Source organism: Callorhinus ursinus, unplaced genomic scaffold, assembly GCF_003265705.2.
Source record: "Callorhinus ursinus isolate GAN/ISIS: 27379988/994484 unplaced genomic scaffold, GSC_fseal_2.0 scaffold24, whole genome shotgun sequence".
Classification (NCBI taxonomy): Eukaryota; Metazoa; Chordata; class Mammalia; order Carnivora; family Otariidae; genus Callorhinus; species Callorhinus ursinus.
This window is the reverse complement of record NW_027397086.1, coordinates 14083735-14105771: the sequence shown is the minus strand read 5'-3', so window position 1 is coordinate 14105771 and position 22037 is coordinate 14083735. Positions and strand designations below refer to the sequence as shown.

The window sequence follows — 22037 nt, the reverse complement described above, 5'->3', positions numbered from 1 at the left end:
CCCAGCATGCCTCGGGGGCGGGGCGCAGTGACGGACAGATGGCTCTGCGAATTAGTGCCCGCCAAGGGGCGCGCGGCGGCGCGTGCGCAGAGGGCGGCGGGCGGGTGGGCTGGCGGCGGTGGACGCGTCGGAGCCGCGGGCGGTCAGGTAAGGGGCGGGAAGGAGGGCCCGGGACGAGGGACTGCGGCCGTAGTCTCGGGCCGTGACTGAGTGGCGGAGCGGGGGGCTGCGCTGGCGTGCAGCGGGCGGCCCACGCCCGACTGGCAGGGTCTGGGGACCGGATCTAAGGGGTAGGACCGGGGTGGGGGTGGGGCTGCGAGGGACAGGCTCGGGGGGGATTCGATGGGGCAGAGGAGCTCAGAGCAGATGCAGCTCCGCTGGGAGGGGAGAGAAGGGCTCCCACAAAATCTGCGGTGCAGCATCTCGGGAGGCCTGAGGTAATGTGGGGCCCCTGAGGAGAGAGGGGTGCAGCATCTGGGCGGTGGGAGGGCGTCCGAAGGCCTTGGAGGCATCTGGGGGTGCAGAATTTCGGAAACAGGAAGGAATAGAGGGGCCCTGATGAGACTTGGGGTGCCGCATCTCAGGAGGTTTGAGGGAATCTGTGGCCACGAGGCGTTTGAGGGGGCAAAACCTGAGATGAGAGAGCAGGGCCTGGGGATATTCTAATTGCTAAGGAGGAAGCATTTTCCAGATGGTGTCTGGGGAAGATTGAGGGGGTGAGTTCTTGGGGGAGTCAGTGGGAGGCGGTGTCTTGTTAGCAAGAAAGGGCCTGGCTCTGGTTCAAAGGCAACCCATGACATGGGGTGGATAAAAGGGAAAGGACCCAGGTTTGAGGATGGCACTGTGTCTGATGGAATGCAGGAGTTGGGGGCTCAGACTGAAGGAGGGCAGGTCTGGGGTGTGTCACTGGGGTGCTAGGATGGGATGCAGGGGTGAAGGCTGCAGAGATTTGGAAACAGGTAAAACGTGCTATGCCAGGGATTTGGGGCACATGAGTGAAGAATTGGTGAGCGGTGCAACGTAGAGCCTGAAAGGCTGAATTCTCTATTGTAAAAACGGTTGGGAACACAATTTAGGGAGGGTGAAAGGGTAGGATGGAGATGTACTGACTGGGGTGTAGAATAAGAGGACTCTGAATGGATTTATGGATTGGTGTCTTGGGCTGCTAAAGGAATTTTCCTGAAGTCTGCATGGAAAGCAAAGGAAGTACTAGAGTCCTAAGGACCTAGAGATAATGTATGGACTGGATTTGAGTGTATGAAATTTAAATTCAGGGGTTCAGCAACAAAACGTCTTCCGAGACCAGGACTCCTGAAGGAGCCTGACTTTCCCTGTGCGGGGCAGAATGTCCCCCCTCACTGACCAAAGATCACTTATCACAAGGCAGCCATGGAACTGCCACTAACTCTGAGCGCCTTCCCCCCCCCTGCCGTGCCCCAGCCCCCTCTCCCTGCTGAAAGTTGTGGGCTTGGGAGGAGAAGAGAGTGGTTAAAAGAGGCATAAAGCAGGAAACTATTCAAGGTCATCTGCCTAAGTATCCTTTTGCCTGTCCCTGCAAGCTGTGATAGCAGATAATATGTGAGACCTTCAGGGGCTGAGTAGAACAAGATCTCAGGCCTTGTCTTCTTCATCAGTTACATAAGTAGATTGAATTAATCCTATATAAGGTCCATTATGGCCCGGCCACTCAAGAGGCGGTGGCTCTGTGAGTGAAGTGTTTGGGCTGGGAGAGAGACAAAAAAAGGGCAACATTAAGTATGTAGTCCGGTGCCAAGTTCTAAAGACATGATTCCTAACCGGGGAGGTGTTGTCCCCCAGGGGACATTTGGCAATGTCGGGAGACATTTTCGGCTGTCACAGTTGGAGTATTGGAGACTACTGGCCTCTAGTAGGTGGACACCAAGGATACTGTTTAAACATTGTACAGTGCACTGGACAGCCCCCCCGCACAACAAAGAATTATCTGGCCCAAACTGTCAATAGTTCCAAAGCTGAGGAACTCTACTCAGGAGTCAGATATCCTGGATTCAAATCCTGCCTCTATCTCTTCTTGGCTTTGTGATCTTGAATGAGTAACTTAGCCTCCCTGTTCTTGGCTCTTCTTCTATAAAACTGAATTAATAACACGACTACATCATAGATTATTGTGAAGATTCAGTGAAGTAAATCAGAGTGCTTAAGTGTCTGGTGCACAGTTAGCGCTCACATGTTAGTAATTTTAATTTTTATATCTACTTTCTTACTCAGTTTTCATCACAGCACTACTAAGCAGGCTCTACTATATCCAGGTTTACACATAAGGGAAACTAAGTCTTAGGAAGTGACTTGTTTAGGGTTCCATAGCTAGAATGGCAGAGCTAGGCTCATATTCAGATCTCTGTAACCCAACCCTGTACATTCCCTCCCTCTTTCTTTGCTTTTTCCTTGCTGGGGTCTGCTTAGTCTTACTATCTCAGCCCATTCCCCTCTAATGAAATGATTGCCCAGTGAGTATTGCTGAATATCAAATTGATCTCTAAAGGGGACAAAACTATCTCATTAGGTAGGGAGTAGCCCTGGACTTTGTTCTTGATTTGCTCTTAGACCTGGGCCAGTGGGTAGATAAGGGGAGGAGCTTGAGGTTAGACAGGATGAGGTGCAAGAGACTAAAGGGTAGGTGTAGAGGCCATACTCTGGAAGATAATTCCTGCTTCTAAATGATCTCTTGGGCTTCTTTCCCCTGGGGTAGGACAGGATTTGCTCTGTCCGCTCCAGGACTAGCTATAGCATTGCTGAAGCCAGTTCAGAAACACAGTAGGACTGCATCAGAAGGCAGGAGATTTAGCTGGGACAGCCATACACACCATTATGGAAAATATATAATGGCAATTCAGTCACCCTGGGCATCAGAGGCTTGAAGTCCAGAATTCCTCCTCTGCTGCTAATTTACTAGGTGACCTTGGACAGACACTTCTTATCAGCCTCAGTTTATTGAAATTAAGAATCTGTTGAAAAGAATAACAGCCATTTATTATGATGCACATTAACTCTGTTGATCCTGCCAACAATGTCGATGTTATTCCATCCGTATCTTACAGATGAGAAAATAGGTTAAATGCTTTATTCAAGGCTACATAGCAAGGGGCAAAGTGGGGATGTGAGCCCAGTTATATCTGACTCCTAGGTAATATTATACTAGTTTTATTAGGCTTTTTCAACACTAAAGCCCATACACCTATGTCTGCAGAGTTTGGTAGTCAAGTTTGCAAAGCACTTTAAGTAGATGACTGTCCCTGCATGCACAATGATGTGCTGCCTCTGTGACACTCCATTTTTTTTCCTTTTGGTATAACAAACAATGCCTTTACCGACCTCTCGGCCAAACTGCCTAGAGCTAATAGCAGCCTCATCAGCTATGGAACGGTAACATTTTTTGAGTCAGTGTGGTTTTATGGCTGGGATTTGACACCTGGATTTGAACCTCACTTCTAGTACCTACCAGCTCTGAGACCTTAGGTTGCTTTTCTCTGAACCTTGGTTTCCTTATTTATAAAGGGGAATAACACATATTTCACATAGTTATTATGACGATAGGAGATAATGTAATAAAAGGTGCCTGACATTCAATAAATGGTAGTTTTATGAGAGGTGGTAGCAGTTATAAGAGGAAGGCATTGCCAGAAGGGAACTGAGTGTCGCTTTGCCAAGTTTCAGTGACCCTAAGCAGCCCCCACCAGTCTCTCCCAAATTCCCATTCCCCCTTGTACCTTTCCCAGGATCTGCTTCCTGATCCTTTCATCAAGAGCTCATGATTAAGTGAACATGTGTTGTATGTAGATAAAAGAACTGGAAGACAGGTGGGTGGGTGGAGATGAGTCGGAGGTCCTCTGAGAAAGGACTGTTGGTCTTTCCCTTATCCTAGATTCTTTGAGTCACATTGGCAGCATTGATACTACCCAAATGTTTGTGGAAGATGCAAGGGAGCCTTTCCAGCTTCTGTAGTTTTAGAAGAAGGAGAACCTACAAGTGTCTTTCCAGCAAACTCTATTACTGATTTAACCTGTCCGTGACATACTGTAGCTCAGGTTTCCTTTTCCACAAACAGTTCCTTCTGGATTGTTTTATTCGTCTCAGACCCGGTACAGCTCTGTTAGGTTATGCCTGTGTTTCCCTCTAAGCTCCTACTTGTTGAATTTTTCTTAGCTGTTTGCAGATAACCTTAAATGCCCTGAGTAAAATTAAACTCCAAACCCTCTTCCGCACACAGGACTAGGTGAGTGTCAAGTGGGGGCCTCTCAGACTTTGTTAAAATCCCTCCTGCTAGCCACTCCCAGAGAGTGACCATTGGGAACCTGGAGATGGTTATGCATTTGATCAGCATTCCGTTCAAATGCAAGAGGAATAAATACGGTTTAGAAAGGGAATGTGATAAGCCTTGCAAAACCTCAGTCAAGCCAGAGGAGTGTACAGTCACAGGATGGACCTTATGTCTTGTGAAAGAAAATGTAGTACTCTTTTACATATTTTCCTAGTTTTTAAAGAGCTCCGTTCATGTTTGGTTTTTGTTCAGAATTATATCCCTAGTGTTTTTATGGGACTGGACTTGTAGTATGTGGTCAGTAAAGATTCGTTTAACTAATTGCTTAAAGTTCTTCAGTTCTGCTGATGGCCTAAGCCCTCAAGAGGCTGACAAAGGTATGACCTTTGGTCATCTCTAATCTTTAGATTCTGAGATCAGGTAAAACTCTCTAGTGAAGGCTCAGAATTTTTATTTTTGAAGTTTACATATCTGATATCTTGGGTACAGTATGCCTGTTGAAAAGTGCCTATTTCTTCTCATTGGCTGGGTAACAGCTGCCGCTAGACTATTATATACTGCACAGTTAATTGTATGCCTCTCTTGGTGCTGTACTAAGTGTGTTATACACATAATCCCATTTAATCTTTATAGTAACCTTGTGAGGAAGATACTATTTTAAAGCCCTTCTTTTAGATAAACTGAGAACTAGAGAGGTTAGTTAACTTGTCCGAGTCTCCACAGTAAGCAGTAGAGCCAGGATTGAAATCCAGAAAGCCTGATTCCTGAACCCACTTTCTTAATCTATATAATACTGGTCACCCCCAGTGACCTGTCTTTTAGTCCTAATTCTGCCATATGATTAATGAGTTCTTGATCTCTCTCTCCTGATCTCCATTTACTCATCTATTTTACTTTTTGAGATCACTGCTAATTCTAGCATTCCATATTTAGTCCCTGTTAGAAGGAGCTTATTTTCTGGGCAAAAGAAGTTGTGAATTCATTTGCCCATCATTTTCTAGCATAGATACCTAGTGTCCTCAATCAAATTCTTTCAAAGCTGGTCATGCCTTTATTATCTTTTATGTGCTTTTATCTGCCATGACAAGAAACATTCTTCATCCCTTTGAAAATGTAGTTTGTAAACTAGTACTAGTTGTTATTGTTAATACTGTTGCTGATTGTTACTAAAATATGATAAATACAGTTTTTCATTTCACACCTGCCATTTTCCAGACTAGGCATTGATAAGCATTATCCCTAGTTTTTTACTTTTTATAAAGTAAGAAGACAGGTTTAGTGAGGTTGAATAACTTGCCTACTGTCCCACAACTTGTAAACTGCAGTGCTGATTTAATCCCAGTTCTGCCTGACTTCAGGGTTCATGTGTTTTTGTTTTTTTTTTTTTTTTTTCTGCTATTCTGGTTATTTAAATTGTGGACTGGGGAAAGCATGGTGGTGCCAGAAGCGGCTAGATCAGGTTAGAGTATGACTATAGAATTTTCCTGAGTTTTAGGGCAGCTGAAGCAAGCACAGCTCTAGGGGTAGATTCTTATCTGGAGCTGAAGAGCTGGGCCAGTATTAGTAGATGATGTGCGGTATTAATCATGAGATCAGAGTAGTGAGGTGAGGGGTCAAGAATTAAAGTACAAAGTATGCAACAGGAAACATGTTTAAGGTATCATGAAGGCAGACAAGATTATTATAACATGTTGGGGATTCATTCTGACTGGTTTTAGATTTTATAGCTGACAGAAAATGGGCCGCTAACATAGAGACTTGCTATGGTAAGACAATTCCTGTCACCCCTCCTAGTGCTTTCAGGGAAACTGAGTTCCAGTTGACTTTTCCATCTGAATCATCATTGTCAGTATTAACAGGAATGGCTAGATGCATGTTTCTTAAGGAGAGGGAATGTATCTGCCTGTCACATGGCTCTATATCAGGCTAGGATCCTGCTGAAGGCAGTGTTTGTAGGTCGTAGACATGGGAGGCATAGTTCAGGCTTTTTCCAAGTCTGAGGCTATATATCTGATGCTTTAATGGTGAGAACTCATGTTTTCCTGGCAGAGCATGCCAGCTTTAGAGTAGGAATCCTTGACACTCTCTTCTGTCTTAGGGAGCCTAGTGAAGCTGCAGAGAGCTGAGATAATTTGGAATATGGATGTGGGCATAGTAAATTCATTTTTTAAAGTGGATAGCTTAGATCAGGAGGCAAGAAGCTTTTTAATTGAAGGAGGTGGTGTGATATTCCAGAAAGCTGGGGAAAGAATTTGCTAGTATTTTTACAAGTTGGCAGACTTGTTTAATTAGCTGATCTGCAGTGCCAGCTTTGGGAAGAACAGATGTCCCTTGCATTGTAAGGTAGCACGCTCTGGATCTAAACACCAAATGTTGCCCTCAGTATGTTGTGCCAGATGATGGAAGGAGGAGCTGAAGCTATTGGTTTAGAACTAAAGTTTGCATGGATTCTGAGTTGAGGTTTCTATCAGTATTTCCATACTACTGTGTCCAGACCTATGGCATTTAAGAATTCAGTAGTAAGTTTCACATATTCACATGAGACCTTAGAGGTTCATGATACGTGATAGTGTGTTATTTTGTTGAGACATGGATTTGAGTCCTAATGGGTTACAAGGCTGGTGTGTGAGAGTGGGTCACCCAGCTAATAAATCCGTGTAGCCAACTGACTCCACTGGAGCTAAATCTCCTAACAATAGTATTGTTCTTATTTGTGGAGAAAATTATATTCTCCAAGGCAGCATCTCCCAAAGTATGGTCTAGAGAACACTTGTGAACAAGTGTTACATGACAGTGGGGAAAAACCCTAAAACTTGAAGTAATTATGGGTTAAACAAAGTTAAAGGTATCTGTACTGCAGGGATTCAGCATGTTTGAGCTTTTTGTGACCTTGAGCCAGCTTTTCTGAGCCTAAGTTTCCTCATTATAAAATAATAAAAATAGTACCTACTTTATAGGGCCATTATAAGGATTAAATGAGATTAAGTATATGAAGCATCTAGTGTGGTATCTAGCACATGGAAGATACTAGGTGGATACTGTTTCCCTTCTGGTAGAAGAGAAGTGAGATTTCAGAGAGGTGGGGTTGACTTTGGATAAATTATGTATGTCTGTTATTGAATATTTGTCAGGTCACCATGGAAAGCTAAATATGGGGAAATTCCGGAATATGAATCTCTGCATAGACTCCCCCTCTGTATGCATGGAGAAAGAGTCCATAACATTTACAAAGCTTTTCTCACCTTGCTGCATTATCCTTAAACCAGGCTAACTTGCCCTCCTCTGCTCCTTGATGGCTGACTATCTGCAGTATCAGGAGACTGATAGAGCAAGGATACAGCTGTACTATTTGCATTTAAGAAGGGCTACAATTTATCCCTGTGCCTCACCTTGCTAGATCTATTCATTCTAATTTGGGGTATAAATTGACCATGACGTAAGTCTGCAGAGCACCGAGATCGCTGTTCTATTTCGTGAGCATATGTGGATCAAGGTGGGTGGGAGCATTTATGGCTTGTACTTGGTGAAGTAGGGGGTGTTCCAGGCCAAAAATAAACTGTCTTGATAAGGCAGTACTGTTTTTTAAATCACTGGGCTTGAGTCTCTGGCTTTCCTAGCTGTACCACTTCCCCCGCTTTAATCCACTCATCTTGGTGATTGTACTTCTTCTAATATTGCTCAAATGCATCTTTCCATTTCCACCACCTGCTCCCTAGTTCAGCTCCCTATTACCTCCCCCAGGCAGTTTTGCGGCAGTTTTCCAAACTAGTTTCTCAGCCTTTTCACCTACTCCATTCAAGCTTTGATCATATCACTTCCATGCTTCAAAACATGTGTTGTTTCATGGTGCCCATCAAAATGAAATCTGAAGGTCTCATTTTGGCTCTGAAGACTTAATTATAATCATTCGCATAATCAAACCAGTTACTCTGATCTCCCTATATTCTCCCACAATTTTAACCTAAGAATGAGAGAAAAGAGAACTAAAATTTAGCTAAGACTTTTTTGGCGAGAAGTTTACACACTACCTATACTATCTCATTTAATCCTTGCACTGACCTTGTGAAGCCAGTATTATTTCATTTTACAGATGGAAACAAACCTATAGAAGCTACATGTTCTCTGTTCTCTTTCTAATACCCTGAAGCTCTTGCTCTTCCCCTTGCTTCCTAACCTTTGTTAAGACTGTCCTTGTCTGGTGCTCCCTCTCCCTCATCTCCACATAGCCAGGACCCTATCCAGTGCCATTCTGTTTCTTGTCGAATTAGAGCGAATGCCTTTTAGCCTCCATCAAATTGAGTTTGTATCTTATTTATGATACTGTTTTCTGCCTTGGCTATTATTTACCATGTCTTGTCTCCTTTACTCAAGCTTGAGATCTCAAGGGTAGAATTTGTGTCCTGGTAACTTAGTAAAGTACATGGTACCTAGTCTTAGGTTGGATGCTTTTGGTCACATAGTTTCCTTTGTTTAAAATGGCTTTATCCCTCAAGGCCATGTTTCTTTCCAGACATATCTCAGAAGTGTCACTGCTTCTGGGGAGCCCTCCCCAGTTCCTGTAGGAACTGTTACTCTAGCCACTGTGCCCCCACAGCACTTTGTGGATAATCCTTTCCTGTATGTAATTTTCTTATGCTTTTCTCCTAATATAAATTGAGTCGTAGACGTCCCTAGTCACTAACATTTATCAAGCATACTGTTTGCCGTGGGCTGTACTAGGTGCGTCATATTCATCATGCTGTTGAACCCTTCCAAAACTAGATAAAGTAGATACCATTATTACTTCGTTTTATAGATGGGTGATGGGAAACTGAGCTTCAGAAAGTTTAGGTTACTTCCTTAAGGTCACACAACTAAGTAGAGACTCCATACCCTGATATCTTACCCACTGTGCATTGCTTTGTCTGCTTTACTTCCTTGTGTATCACCATCACCTAACAGAGTTGACTTCAATAAATATTTGTTAAATAAGTTAGCAGCTGAACGAATGATGGTAGCTATTCTCTACATGTTTCTTGAGTGAATTAGCTCATACAGGCAGTGGAATAATGGCTTCTTATTCTCATTAGCAGGATTTGACCCTCTGGAGCATGAATACCAAGCTGTTCGGTTCTGGGCTGTGTTAGCAGGCCCCTCAAGGGAAGCGCAATGGCTACTGCAGCAGCCGCGGCTTCTCACCTGAACCTGGATGCCCTCCGGGAAGTGCTGGAATGCCCCATCTGCATGGAGTCCTTCACAGAGGAGCAGCTGCGGCCCAAGCTCCTGCACTGTGGCCACACCATCTGCCGCCAGTGCCTGGAGAAGCTCCTGGCCAGTAGCATCAATGGGGTCCGCTGTCCCTTTTGCAGCAAGATTACCCGCATAACCAGCCTCACCCAGCTCACGGACAACCTGACAGTGCTGAAGATCATTGACACAGCTGGGCTCAGTGAGGCTGTGGGGCTGCTCATGTGCCGGTCGTGTGGGCGGCGCCTGCCCAGGCAGTTCTGCCGGAGCTGCAGTGTGGTGTTGTGCGAGCCGTGCCGGGAGGCGGACCACCAGCCCCCCGGCCACTGTACACTTCCTGTCAAAGAGGCAGCTGAGGAGCGGCGGCAGGACTTTGGAGAGAAGTTGGCCCGTCTGCGGGAGCTTATGGGGGAGCTGCAGCGCCGGAAGGTGGCCCTAGAAGGCGTATCCAAGGACCTTCAAGCACGGTATAAAGCGGTTCTCCAGGAGTACGGGCACGAGGAACGCAGGGTCCAGGAAGAGCTGGCTCGCTCTCGCAAGTTCTTCACGGGCTCTTTGGCTGAGGTTGAGAAGTCCAACAGTCAGGTGGTAGAGGAGCAGAGTTACCTGCTTAACATTGCAGAGGTGCAGGCTGTGTCTCGCTGTGACTACTTCCTGGCCAAGATCAAGCAGGCAGATGTGGCGCTACTGGAGGAGACAGCTGATGAGGAGGAGCCCGAGCTCACGGCCAGCCTGCCCCGGGAGCTAACCCTACAGGATGTGGAGCTGCTTAAGGTCGGCCATGTTGGCCCCCTCCAGATCGGGCAGGCTGTTAAAAAGCCCCGGACAGTCAACATGGAAGATTCCTGGGCCATGGAGGCTGCAGCCTCTGCCGCCTCCACCTCCGTTACATTCAGAGAGATGGACATGAGCCCCGAGGAAGTGGTCGCCAGCCCTCGGGCCTCACCTGCTAAGCAGCGGGGTTCTGAGACCGCTGCCAGTATCCAGCAGTGCCTCTTTCTCAAGAAGATGGGGGCCAAAGGCAGCACTCCAGGCATGTTCAACCTTCCCGTCAGTCTCTACGTGACCAGTCAAGGCGAGGTGCTGGTTGCTGACCGAGGCAACTGCCGTATACAAGTCTTTACTCGGAAGGGCTTTTTGAAGGAGATCCGCCGCAGCCCCAGTGGCATTGATAGCTTTGTGCTGAGCTTCCTTGGGGCTGATCTGCCCAATCTTACTCCTCTCTCAGTGGCCATGAACTGCCATGGGCTCATTGGTGTGACTGACAGCTACGACAACTCCCTCAAGGTATACACCTTGGACGGTCACTGCGTGGCCTGTCACAGAAGCCAGCTGAGCAAACCCTGGGGCATCACAGCCCTTCCGTCCGGCCAATTTGTGGTAACTGACGTGGAAGGTGGAAAGCTCTGGTGCTTCACTGTTGACCGAGGAGCAGGGGTGGTCAAATACAGCTGCCTCTGTAGTGCCGTGCGGCCCAAGTTTGTCACCTGCGATGCTGAGGGCACTGTCTACTTCACGCAGGGCTTGGGCCTCAATCTGGAGAATCGGCAGAATGAGCACCACCTGGAGGGTGGCTTCTCCATTGGCTCTGTGGGCCCCGATGGGCAGCTGGGTCGCCAGATTAGCCACTTTTTCTCAGAGAATGAGGATTTCCGCTGCATTGCTGGCATGTGTGTGGATGCTCGTGGTGACCTCATTGTGGCTGATAGTAGTCGAAAGGAAATTCTCCACTTTCCTAAGGGGGGCGGCTATAGTGTCCTTATTCGAGAGGGGCTCACGTGTCCAGTGGGCATCGCCCTCACTCCTAAAGGGCAGCTATTGGTCTTGGACTGTTGGGATCACTGCATCAAGATTTACAGCTACCATCTGAGAAGATACTCTACCCCTTAGGGGTAAGAGATAACTGGTTATTTCTTCTGCTCCCAGCCACCTTCCTCCCTTATTCCTTGGTTACTGGTGATATTGTAGAGTGCACTTGGCCTATGTCTTTATGCCAGCTGGCTAGTCCTAGAATTTTAGAAGCTGTCTTTTAGTGGGGTTTTGTTTTGTTTTGTTCTTTTGCATTATTTCCCTCCTAAATTTAGAGCTTTAACAGTTGGCATTGCCCCAAATAGGACATCTGATATGGGTTTAGTTCAAGTTTGATTAGAACTTAGGCACTTTGAGGCTTCAGTAGAGAGCCTTTTGTCCCCTGTATTTGAAATTTGCCCTTGTACTGAATCCTTGTTGATTTCCCTCTTTTGGCTTTGATAACCCTGGTCCCATATTTCCCTCTTAATGTAATGCACTTCATATGTGACACTTTCTCTTCAATTCTGTTGCATTTAGTGTGCATGCTCCAGTGGGATCTGCTCCACCTTTCATTTCAGACATCATATCCCCCTGGCATGATGTCTCAGGTCTCTTCACCTTTATCAGACTGAAAGCTCACTCATTTAGTACCACCAAGGGAGATATACAGTCCTTTTGGGAAGCAGTACCTCTTGGTTCTGGGGGTTTTGTGCCATCTTGGATTGGTCTCTAATTGCAGATGTGACAGAGAATAGATTGACCCCTAGCTGGTTGGTATTGAAGACTTTAGCCTGGAAATTGCTTGCCTTTTACAGGAGCATATAGATTGGAATTATTTCAAAGCACAGAAAGATGGGAATGGAATTATTTCAAAGCACAGAAAGATGGGAATAAACAAACACAAATGCTAATATAGTCAGTAAATACTCCTGAATAGTCTCTAGAGCTCATCATTTTTCATATTACCTCTCTTCACGGACCTGTGCTAAGATTTGACTGCAGAATTGTACAACACAGGCCAGGGTCAACAAAGTGGGGAGGTGGACACATCTCATTTTCGTTAGACAAAACTGTTGGGTCTTTATTCTGTATTTTCCTCAAGTGACTGCACAGTATTTGGTTTTGAGATTTATTTCCATTCCTCTATCAAGAATTAAATAATTGATAACTGTTTCTTCATCACTGGTGTTCATGTCTTTTCATTAAATACGGATTTGGGAAATGAGAGGGATAAGTTGTATCATGCTATTTTGCTTCCATATCTGACACTGCATTCTTTGAGAACATGAAGGATCTACCCCGGTCAAAACTCAGCCTAAGGCACCATTATGTAAAAAAATCCAAATCTTACTCCCACACGCGTGTACAGACTCAGCCCCCAAGGCCTACAGAGTCACCAACGCTCTGTTAGGAATTGAGCCTCTACCATTTGCTTTATCCTTGTAATTAGAGTTCAAAAAAGGAGGAAGTCTTGTCCTTTTAAAAAGACCAGACGTGGGTGAGGGAATTTGTGACAAGGATCCTCAGGCTTTATTTTTACTAAGCAACATAGTTCGCACTTTAGGTGCAGGGCTGATGGCAAGCCAAAGAGCTATCACCTTGCATTTTAAAGAAACAAAATTTGTTAAGCTGGGCTACTCAAAGTTGTTTTGTTTCTTGGTGGTGGGATTGTTTTTTTTTTTTGGCTTTTGTTGTAATAGCTGCCAAAGAACAGGAAAGGAAATCATTGGTGCGATGTCAAACTAGTTTGTCTTGCGCTTTTCACCTGGAGAAAGCCCCATGTTCTGATTATGAAATTGCATCCGATTTTAAAAGATTGTATAATTGAAAGGAAATTGATCCAATTAAAAGTGCATCACAGATAACTCCACTAGTTATTAGAGCCACTTTATCTGTGATAGCACCTGGCGTTCGGGGATCTGTCTTTGCTGTCAGTGGGGGGCTTGCTAAGGTAAGAACATTGGTCGAGGCTTTTGGCACAGAGTTTGTAGCACGGAAACGTGTATCGTGGGCTGGCTTGACGTAAAGGGGCCAGAAGCCCTCTAGCTGCTGATGCTTTTGGAAGGCCCCGCGTTTGATCATTACTGGTGTTCAGCATTTAGGGCTACCCAGTGTTGAGCCACACTCATGCCTTGGTCCTAAAGTATAGCAGCCATGTGCTGGCCCAAAGGGGACGTAAGTGTAGTCTGAATGTTTTTGTTTCTTCGATGTATTTTAGGCTGTGTTTAGTGCAATCAGTTTTCAATTACCCACCGTGTTGACTACATTACATACATAGTATAGCCCCAGCAAACTAGTTTCCTCAATTATAGCCGTTTTTGTTTGTTGTTTGTTTTTTATTTTTAAGCAGCGGTGCCCTGATTCGAATAAAGTCTTAAGTGCGAGTCTATTATGTAAAGTAGATCAAAGAGCAGCTGCTCTGGTTGAAGCAGGTTTGGGGGCCTGCAGAACGGGCCTTATTTATGCCTTTATCCCCTCACCTACCCTGCGCACACTTGCAAAACTCCTGTGAATCTACAGAACGCTTTCCAAAAACCATTAAACTACAGCATCGCTTGTCTCCCACGAGGCCCTGGGCCAGCCGTTTCACCTTTCCCCTTCTGAAGGAAGGGTGTAAGATGTGAGGTAGGAGATGTGAAAATACCCGCATACTCCGTAAGTGGTAAGCTAGTACTACCTTCTCTCCCTGAGTTGTTCAGACGAGTAGTGTGAGGTTGCCCCAGCCGTCCAAATGATACGTTCCCTCTTTCCTATTTTACTGGTTCCTGTTTGCCAGCCAGAACTTTTCTCCAGGATTTCCTCCCCCTAGGTCACCTGTTCCTTTTTATTACCACTCTCCCTATTTCACATTTCTATTGTATAAATTGCTGTGAGCACTTCGGGTGGTGCCTAACATAGAATATATATATCCTCAGGTATTTAACTGGCTGTTATTTACTTGATTGCTAATGATAATAGGCCTCCAGCAACCTTAGTTTTCTTAACACAGCCCCCTTACATCGGATAAAAAGGTATTCTTAGGTAAGCCCTTTAATAAGGTATATGAGAAACTGAAGGCAAACAGATGACTTACAGGTTGGTTAAGTCCGGCTTCCCTTTATCATTTTGAGTAATTATACAGAATTTATGGTTTTAGAGAAATGAGTCATTCAATACTTGTTGAGTACCTACTGTGGTCCAGGCACTATGCCAAGTGTCCAGAAAAGAAAAGAGTAATGATAAATGAAGTTAATGTGCCTCCTTTTTCAGAAATTTCTTTTTTTCCTAAGTTATTTGAAATCTAGTATTACATTGCCCTGGACTTCCTCAAAGGCCGGGGATAGGCACTACCTGAGTGATTGTAAGGGTCAGTCCCAGCCTGAGATAGTCCACAGAGGGATACTCCATTATTCCAGTCAGTAGGATAAACTTGGCTGGAGTCCTACAGTGTTCCTGTGGGTAAGGCAAGTAATGCTTAAGTAGCTGTACTTTTAATCTAGTACTAATTAATGGCCTCTTAAAAGTGAAGTGTTAACCCAGCTCTGTAGGAGGGAAGTGGAAGGCAGAGCCTAGTAGGAAACTCGGGGCTCTATCTTGCACCTGACTAGGCTGTTGATTTGTACTTAGGACGTACAGCCCCTCAAGGGATCGCAAAACAAATTACAGCAGCTGCCTGGATGAATTTTACAAGCAGGGCAGTGGTGAGGTAGAAAGCTGTTTAGTAAAATACTTATACTCCAGACCTATGGCTCTATCTTGTCAATATCATTAATATTCATGCTACCCTGGCTAAGTCTGAATTTAGTGAGGAAGCTCTGGGACTGGCATTGCATTCTAGTGGTAAAGTCATTGGATTTGGTCTAGGTCAGAATCATAGCTCTGCCTCTGACCTACCTATATGGCCTCAGGTGATCAATATACCTCTGCCTCAGTTTCCCTGTCTGGAAAGAGGTTAGACTAGTTCATCAGTAAAATCCCTTTTAGCTCTATGATACTAATTTTTAATCCATTAGAATTGTTAAGTTTTGCCTCAGTGTTTTTGCATAATTCTTGCTAAAATTGTATTCTGTTTAAATTAGAGAGGTAGAAAGAATCTGCAGTTTGTAATAATCAGCCCCACTTTGGTCCAGTTGCTTATTATACCCCAGGTATTGTAACCACGGGTCACTTACTGGCTATTGTCACTCTGTTGAACTACAGTTTCTTCATCTGGTAGAAGGCAAGGACAGTTTATGTTTTAAAGTGCTGTTGTGAGAATTAAAAACTGTAAACGGGATAGTTTATGTAAAAGTACCGAATTCAGAAAATGTGAGGGGCTCAGAAAACATGACTTCCGTTGTAGGAGGCAAAGACTTCCCCTCATGGTGCACTGATGTAAAATTTTCAAGTTAATGCGGTGGGAGATTTCAGACCTGTGTTGGTGATATGGTGGCACTGCTCAGCTTCCTAAGTAAAAGCCTATTGGAGGGAGAGTGGGGTTGCTGGAGGGCCAGAGGCAAAATTCAGAGTAGTATTGTATCCCAGAAGGAAAGCTGCACAAAAAGCCTAAAGGCTTGTTATTTGATTAAAGTAGTCAGGATGTCATCTTGACACTTTCTGAGAGGTTAAATGGAGTCAAGATTTTATATATATATAAATACATATATTTATATATATAAAGTTATATACATGTATATGTATGTATATATTTATATACATATGTATGTGTATTTATTTTAAAACAGAAATATGCGTGTTTAGCCATTCCTATAGATGGCTGGCATAAAAGGATTTTTCCTCCAGGTCAGTATTCATTAACTCAAATAATTTCAAAAATTAACATAAGGTATTAGAGTACAATTGCTGGCTGCATACTGGGCTCTCCTAGAAACAAAGGTTGGTTGTCACAGACACTGAGCCCGTGGCGCTCCATCCCTAGCTGCCCATTATGCTTTGGGTCATGGAAGCAGCACCCTGAAAGTTCAGCACAGCCACAGAGCCAAACCTAGGCCCTCAGCATACCTCATGTAGGATAGGGTGCCCCCTCCATCCTCAGTCCTTTGCCAGATGCCATAGTGCTGGAAAAGGACACCTTTCCCACACCCCTCGGCTTATCTGAGGAGTTCCCTGGGATCAACCAAGTGAGTAGCAAACAGTTTATATACTTTATAGGTGGTATCATCACCATCATATGTGATGGGAGTTTGCTGGAAAGCTGCTACTTTTCAGCCCTTAACTGGGATGTTCCTGATAACGGAACAGAACCCAAGTGGTCAGCACAAGTGGCCAAACTTCATGCAGTCTTGTTTGCACTGGGTGCCCTGGCCAACAGTCAAGCCCCATCTCCACATCTCTATAGACTCTTGGACCATTGCCAATGATGTGCTCATCTGGTCCAGCCAATGGCAGCAACAATTCCCTATCCAAGGTTGCCTCTTTAGGATAAAGATCTCTGGGAATTTCTTGTGTCACAGATAACTCAAAACATATATCAAGATTACACATCTTTACACATACTAAATCCATAATAAAAGGCCTCACTAAGACACTCCTCGCCTTCAGAGTTCCAGACATTATTGATAGTGACCAAAGCACTAATTTCACTTCTCAAAATATACAATGTTGGGCTCTTAATACAAGGCATTTAGTAGAATTTTCATTTCCCTTACTGCCATCATAGAGTGCCATATTGGCTTGCTTACACAAGTTCAAGTTCAGTTAAATGAAACATGGCACATTTCAGTAGTCAATCATCCAGGGCGAATTGTAATAAAGGTTCTGACTTCCAAACTTGATGCTTGAATTCTGACAGCATTCAAACCCCACTACTCCCCACCTCCTTCCCCATCAACCCCTCATTGGCAAACCTAGGTGCCACGTTTTAGTGCCAGAGGGAAGTTCAGACCACAGCAACCCACCTCAACCCTACTCCACACCCCTACCCATTATATACAAGCCAAGCCAGTCTCCTCTCCTTGTTTTCTCAAGCCACTTTGGACCTGCTTGGGAGCAGAAAGCTTCACTATGTGAGTGTTACATCCTTTTATATCTGGGTGTGTTCCATCCTCTGAACCACATTCCAGGCTGGGGTCCATCCCACTACTTTCGAGTGACCACAGATGTTTAGAGATAAACGTTAAAACAACTTAACACTATGACAAATTATGTTTCATGAGTGTGACTTATGAGCAACCACATGAATAAGACAATGTGTTTTTGTGAAATGACATTTCATATTTAAACTTAAGAATAAAAACTCTCAGGTCCAAGGGTCTGGAGCTTGTTTAACAAATCTAATGATTCTGTTAAAGTGTTAGAAATAAATTGGAAATATCATGGTTCAAAGGGTGGAAAGGGAGCAGGTATGCCTGTCTCCCCGATCCATGACTCGGGGGCTGGATGTAGGAGAATGAAACTTGCACCAATCGGAGGAAATGTGTGATGCGTACACACTCAGGCACTATATGCTGGACCTTCCATAAAGGCTAGTTAACTCTTGGCCAAATGAACGGTGCAAATGACGAAGCCAAAACCCTAGAAGTATGTATCCATTCCTTCTGCTCTGGTGATGATTGCATAGACCTGTTTCCTTCCTCCGTGAAATGGGAGGTGTTAACTGCAGCCTATGTACTATGCACTGGGACTGTTCCTCGGTGTCCCGTAACATTTTACCTAAGTAAAAGGTGGCCAGAAATAAGAAGTGTGGACAGCCGCTCTGAGTGAAACAAAGCCTCTCTAAATAAAAGGTCAGAAACAATACTGGGTGTGGAGGGGTGGGTGTGTGTGTGGAAGTTGCTCCCTGAGGAAGCAAGTTGCAAAAGGGGATCTGTATTTTTACACTGGGAGCTTTGTCTTCTGTGACAATTACCTACACAACTAGGTCCCAAACTTGAGTTTTCAGGTCTTACCTTTTTTTTTGATCACCAGACCAGTATGTGTCCAGCTGCCCACTTCATATTGCCAACTAGCTTGTCAACTGTGGGCTGGTGTGTTGGATGACGATGTCCCTGAGAAACCTCAGACTCAACATACTCAAACCTGGCTCAGCTCTCCCAGCACCTGCGGTTCTTCTTTTGCTCTACTTTAAGAAACCCTTCAGTGCCACCATTTCTCACCCATTTTATTTTTTTTTTTTCTTCAGCTGCATGACTACTAAATGTTAAGCTGCTATTACTTTTCTCCTGAAACAAGGCTACAACTTCCTAACTGATCTTCCCGACTTCAATCTAGTATTCCTTCAATCTCAGGTCAAGCCCTACCCCACACCAGCCAGAATCAAATTTTAAAATGCAAATGATATCACATAGAATCTTTCATTGACTTTAAATTGCTCCTAGAAAAGGACGCATTTCTTAATGTGGTTCACGCATCTAGTGGGATTTGGCCTTTGCCACTCTATCTTCCTACATTTATCTCGGCATGGCTTCCTACCAATCTGCTCCATACACTTTTTTTTTTCTCTTATCTCGGGGCCTTTTTTTTGTACGTGCTTTTCTTGCCCCCTGATACTTTCCCTCTCCTTAACCACCTATGCTGCCTAAATCTTGCCTCCTGCAGGTTTTCTGGGATGCCATTCCTGAGCCGCCCCACGGTTTGAGTCCAGCATCCAGACCACACTTTGTGCTTCCTCCCCCTAGTGTTTACACATTGCACTGTGATTTCCTCATTACCCGTCTCCCTCCAAGCCTAGACTGAGCTCCATGAAGGCTGAGCCACATTTAATTTACTGCTGCATTCGGACGGAGCAGGCACTCAGACTTGCTGGACAAAACCAGGGCATGGGGGCAGCCTAGCTCATATACTGATAGAAATGAACACTTTGTGTCACATTTAGCACCAGCCGGCCGTGCCCCCTTGTGCCCCTCCCACCAGCTGCCTCCCTGAATCACAGGACAGTAAGCTGCAAAAGAAAATAGGATATGATTGAAAGGTGGGAGGAGTGGTTACCTCAGATTTCATTTTCCTTGGAGAATCTTCTCAACAATAAAATCATGAAAAGTTTCCTTGTGGAAATGCTAAATTTTATCTTTGTGCAAAATCACCACTGGAAGAGAAGGCTCAAAAAGATACCTTCGATATGCGATATGTAAACTGTATCTCAATAAAGCAATCACAAACAAAAAGGAGATACATTTGGGCACAGGGTCCCTTGAATTGCCTCTTAGCACACCTTCTTGGAAGGAGGAGGGAGAAAAGGGAGCTGGTTTAAATCCTAACCCTGTCACTAATTGATAGTTCCCTCTGAGCAAGTTTCTCATTACCCATTTCACCATCTATATTAATAGATTTATTGAATTAAGGATCTTTCCAGTTGTAAATTTCGGTGATTCTGATGCTCCCGACCTCAGGGACTGCTTGGACTGAGATCTCTAAAAGGAGCCTTCCATCTCCTTGTGCACCCGTGAAATGTGAGGGAACAGAAGTACAGGCCCCAAGGATCCCAAGGAAGAACACCTGAGGTCTAGGGCTTATGTGTCAGATAAAAACAACCAAGGGCAGCTCCAACCCAATGGATCCATGGTCAAGTCAATCTCTAAGGCCTGGCTCAAGGCCTGGACCCTGACCCAGAGCCAAGGTGTTGCTAGAAAAGAAGGATCTCGAGCCAGCTGACCGACACCATGCAGGTTGGAATCCTGCTGATCTGTCTGCTTCTTTTTTCACTCTTCCTGGTCAACTACATCTGCCTGTTTCAGGAGGAAGAGAAATGCCTCTCAGAACACTCTTTTTGGAGTGCCCACTGTGGTTAAGTAATAACAAAACATAAATGGTGAGAGGGCCGGAGCAAGAAAAGAAAGAAAGGAAAAGAGCAAATGCTTCAACCAGCTATATGCCTTTGGATTATACACACCCCCCTTCCCCCCCGCCCCCCAGCACCTCCTGATTCTCAGTTTCCTAGGCAGAAAGGCACCAGCTTTAGAAGGTCGTTGAGGATTAAATGAGAGCGTGTACACGAAGTGCCCAGTGTGCCTCTGGCATAAGAGTGGTTCTCCGTACATGGTGTCTGTTCTTACAGGGATGCATTAGGGCATGGGGGCCCCGGGGTCACACAGTCCTGGGATAGAATCCTGCCTCTGCCTATTTCCAGCCATGTGACCTTAAGCAGATGAGTTTTCTCATTTGGAAGATGGACATAATACCCTGGACCTCGTGGGGGTTCTGACAAATACCAAGGCAAGATCATGTGATTAACTGGCCCATAGTAGGAACGCCATACAAATCAGTCATTGTTACCCACTCCTCCGCCATCCCCCTCCCCAACACACACAGCCCTACACATTCTTCTTGTGCATTATAAGCTCAGCTTCCATCTGTGCAAAGAGGCTCCCCTGTACCCAGGCTGAGCTTTCTGATAATTCTGCTTTCTATTCCAAACCCCCAGGTTCAGGAGGACTTAAATTCAAGTTGGCCAGTCACGGAGTGAGAAACAGTCGTGACTTTAGGTTTACCTTAGGCTTCTGTACTCAGGACTGGAAAGAGCTACACCACACCATTATGCCTTTTGTTTTAGAAAAGTGATGGTAATAATAATCATCACTGACTCGATTGTGTCTCACAATAATAAATGATAATAATAACAGCTCACATTTCCTGAGTATTTCTTACATGCCAGGTGCAGTGATAATCACTTTATAATCATTGTTTCAGTTCATTCCCATAACAATGCTGTGAAGCAAGCATCACTATAGCCATCTTAAAGATAAACTGAGACGCAGGAAATCAAAATGCCTTGTCCCATGTCACAGATCTGGCACGTGGGACAGATGACTCACACACACCTAATATGTATGTTGGTATTTGTTGACAGGTGCTCCTTAGTGGGCAACAATGACTGATTTGTGTTGAGTTCCTACTATGAGCCAACTAATCACATGATCTCATCCCATCTTCATAACAACCTGAAGGGTTCAGATGCTTTTCCAACTATTCCCTGCGTACTTCTGAAACTGGCCTGGTGTTTTGACTTCACTGCAGGCATTTGGAGACTCAGCCTCTCCTGTGCATGAGAGTACTCAGCTGGGGACAGAGGTAATGGCAGTTCCTCTGACTACTTAGAGGACTTAGGCACGGAGACATTCAAAGATCTAAAAAAGAGGCCAGTGGCATCCCTCAAGAGCACCTGAAAACATCCAGGCACTACCGCTCCCAACTGGTCGGAGAAGACTCAGATTTCACCAGGCTTTTCCACACCCCCAGATCTGTGTCTTGTCCCCTGCAATCCACCTCCACCCCCTGGGTGGCAAAGGCCCATACCCTCCAGGGCTCTGCTGGGATGTCTTCTCCTCCAGGGAAATTCCCACCCACCCTACATGGTTAGGGACCAGTCTCCCAGCCTTGCTTCCTCCACTCCAGACCCTAGACACACACACACACACACACACACACACACACACACACACACACAAGCTTTCCTTTGTCACAGCATTTATTAAAAGGTTTGTCATTGTCTGTTCACCGGTTAATCTTTCCCGTTTGACTGTGAGCCTCCTGAGAGCAGGAGGTAGGTCTGACTCACCCCTAGTACAGAGCCTGACATATAGTAGGGTCTGGACACACTAGTGCGGAACAAGGGAGAGGTGAAAAAGGATGAAGGGAGGACAGGAGAGACGGAGTGACGAGGAACGTGCCTTTGTGCTGTGGGGTCTGTGAGGGAGGCTGCTCTCAGCAGGGTAGGTTCTGCCCGCCGCTGAGGACTGGGGGAAGGCAAAAGCATCCCTCTGTGCCCCTGTGTTCCCTCCAGTCCTTTTTCTTCTCACTAAGGGGTCGA

General features: G+C 45.1%; 2 protein-coding genes across 9 annotated transcripts in view; one reads left to right on the top strand and one right to left on the bottom strand.

Annotated features, from left to right (window-relative positions):
* Positions 1–22037, bottom strand: part of ASTN2 (astrotactin 2) — an 899232-nt gene that overhangs the window by 201532 nt on the left and 675663 nt on the right. The window lies entirely within an intron of this gene.
* TRIM32 (tripartite motif containing 32) lies at positions 78–12493 on the top strand. Of its 4 annotated transcripts, none has more exons than XM_025888500.1 (2): positions 78–147; positions 9370–12493. In XM_025888500.1, exon 2 carries the CDS (start codon positions 9446–9448, stop codon positions 11411–11413), a length of 1968 nt encoding a protein of 655 aa, XP_025744285.1. In that variant the 5' UTR covers positions 78–147; positions 9370–9445; the 3' UTR covers positions 11414–12493. The 4 variants fall into 4 exon arrangements, with proteins under 4 accessions (XP_025744285.1, XP_025744286.1, XP_025744287.1 ...); XM_025888501.2 differs by having other exon boundaries at positions 102–147; positions 9367–12493; XM_025888502.2 differs by lacking the exon at positions 78–147 and adding an exon at positions 305–437.

Excerpts from the sequence above, each read along its gene's own strand:
- TRIM32 (XM_025888500.1), top strand. The coding sequence starts at position 9,446 with ATGGCTACTGCAGCAGCCGCGGCTTCTCACCTGAACCTGGATGCCCTC.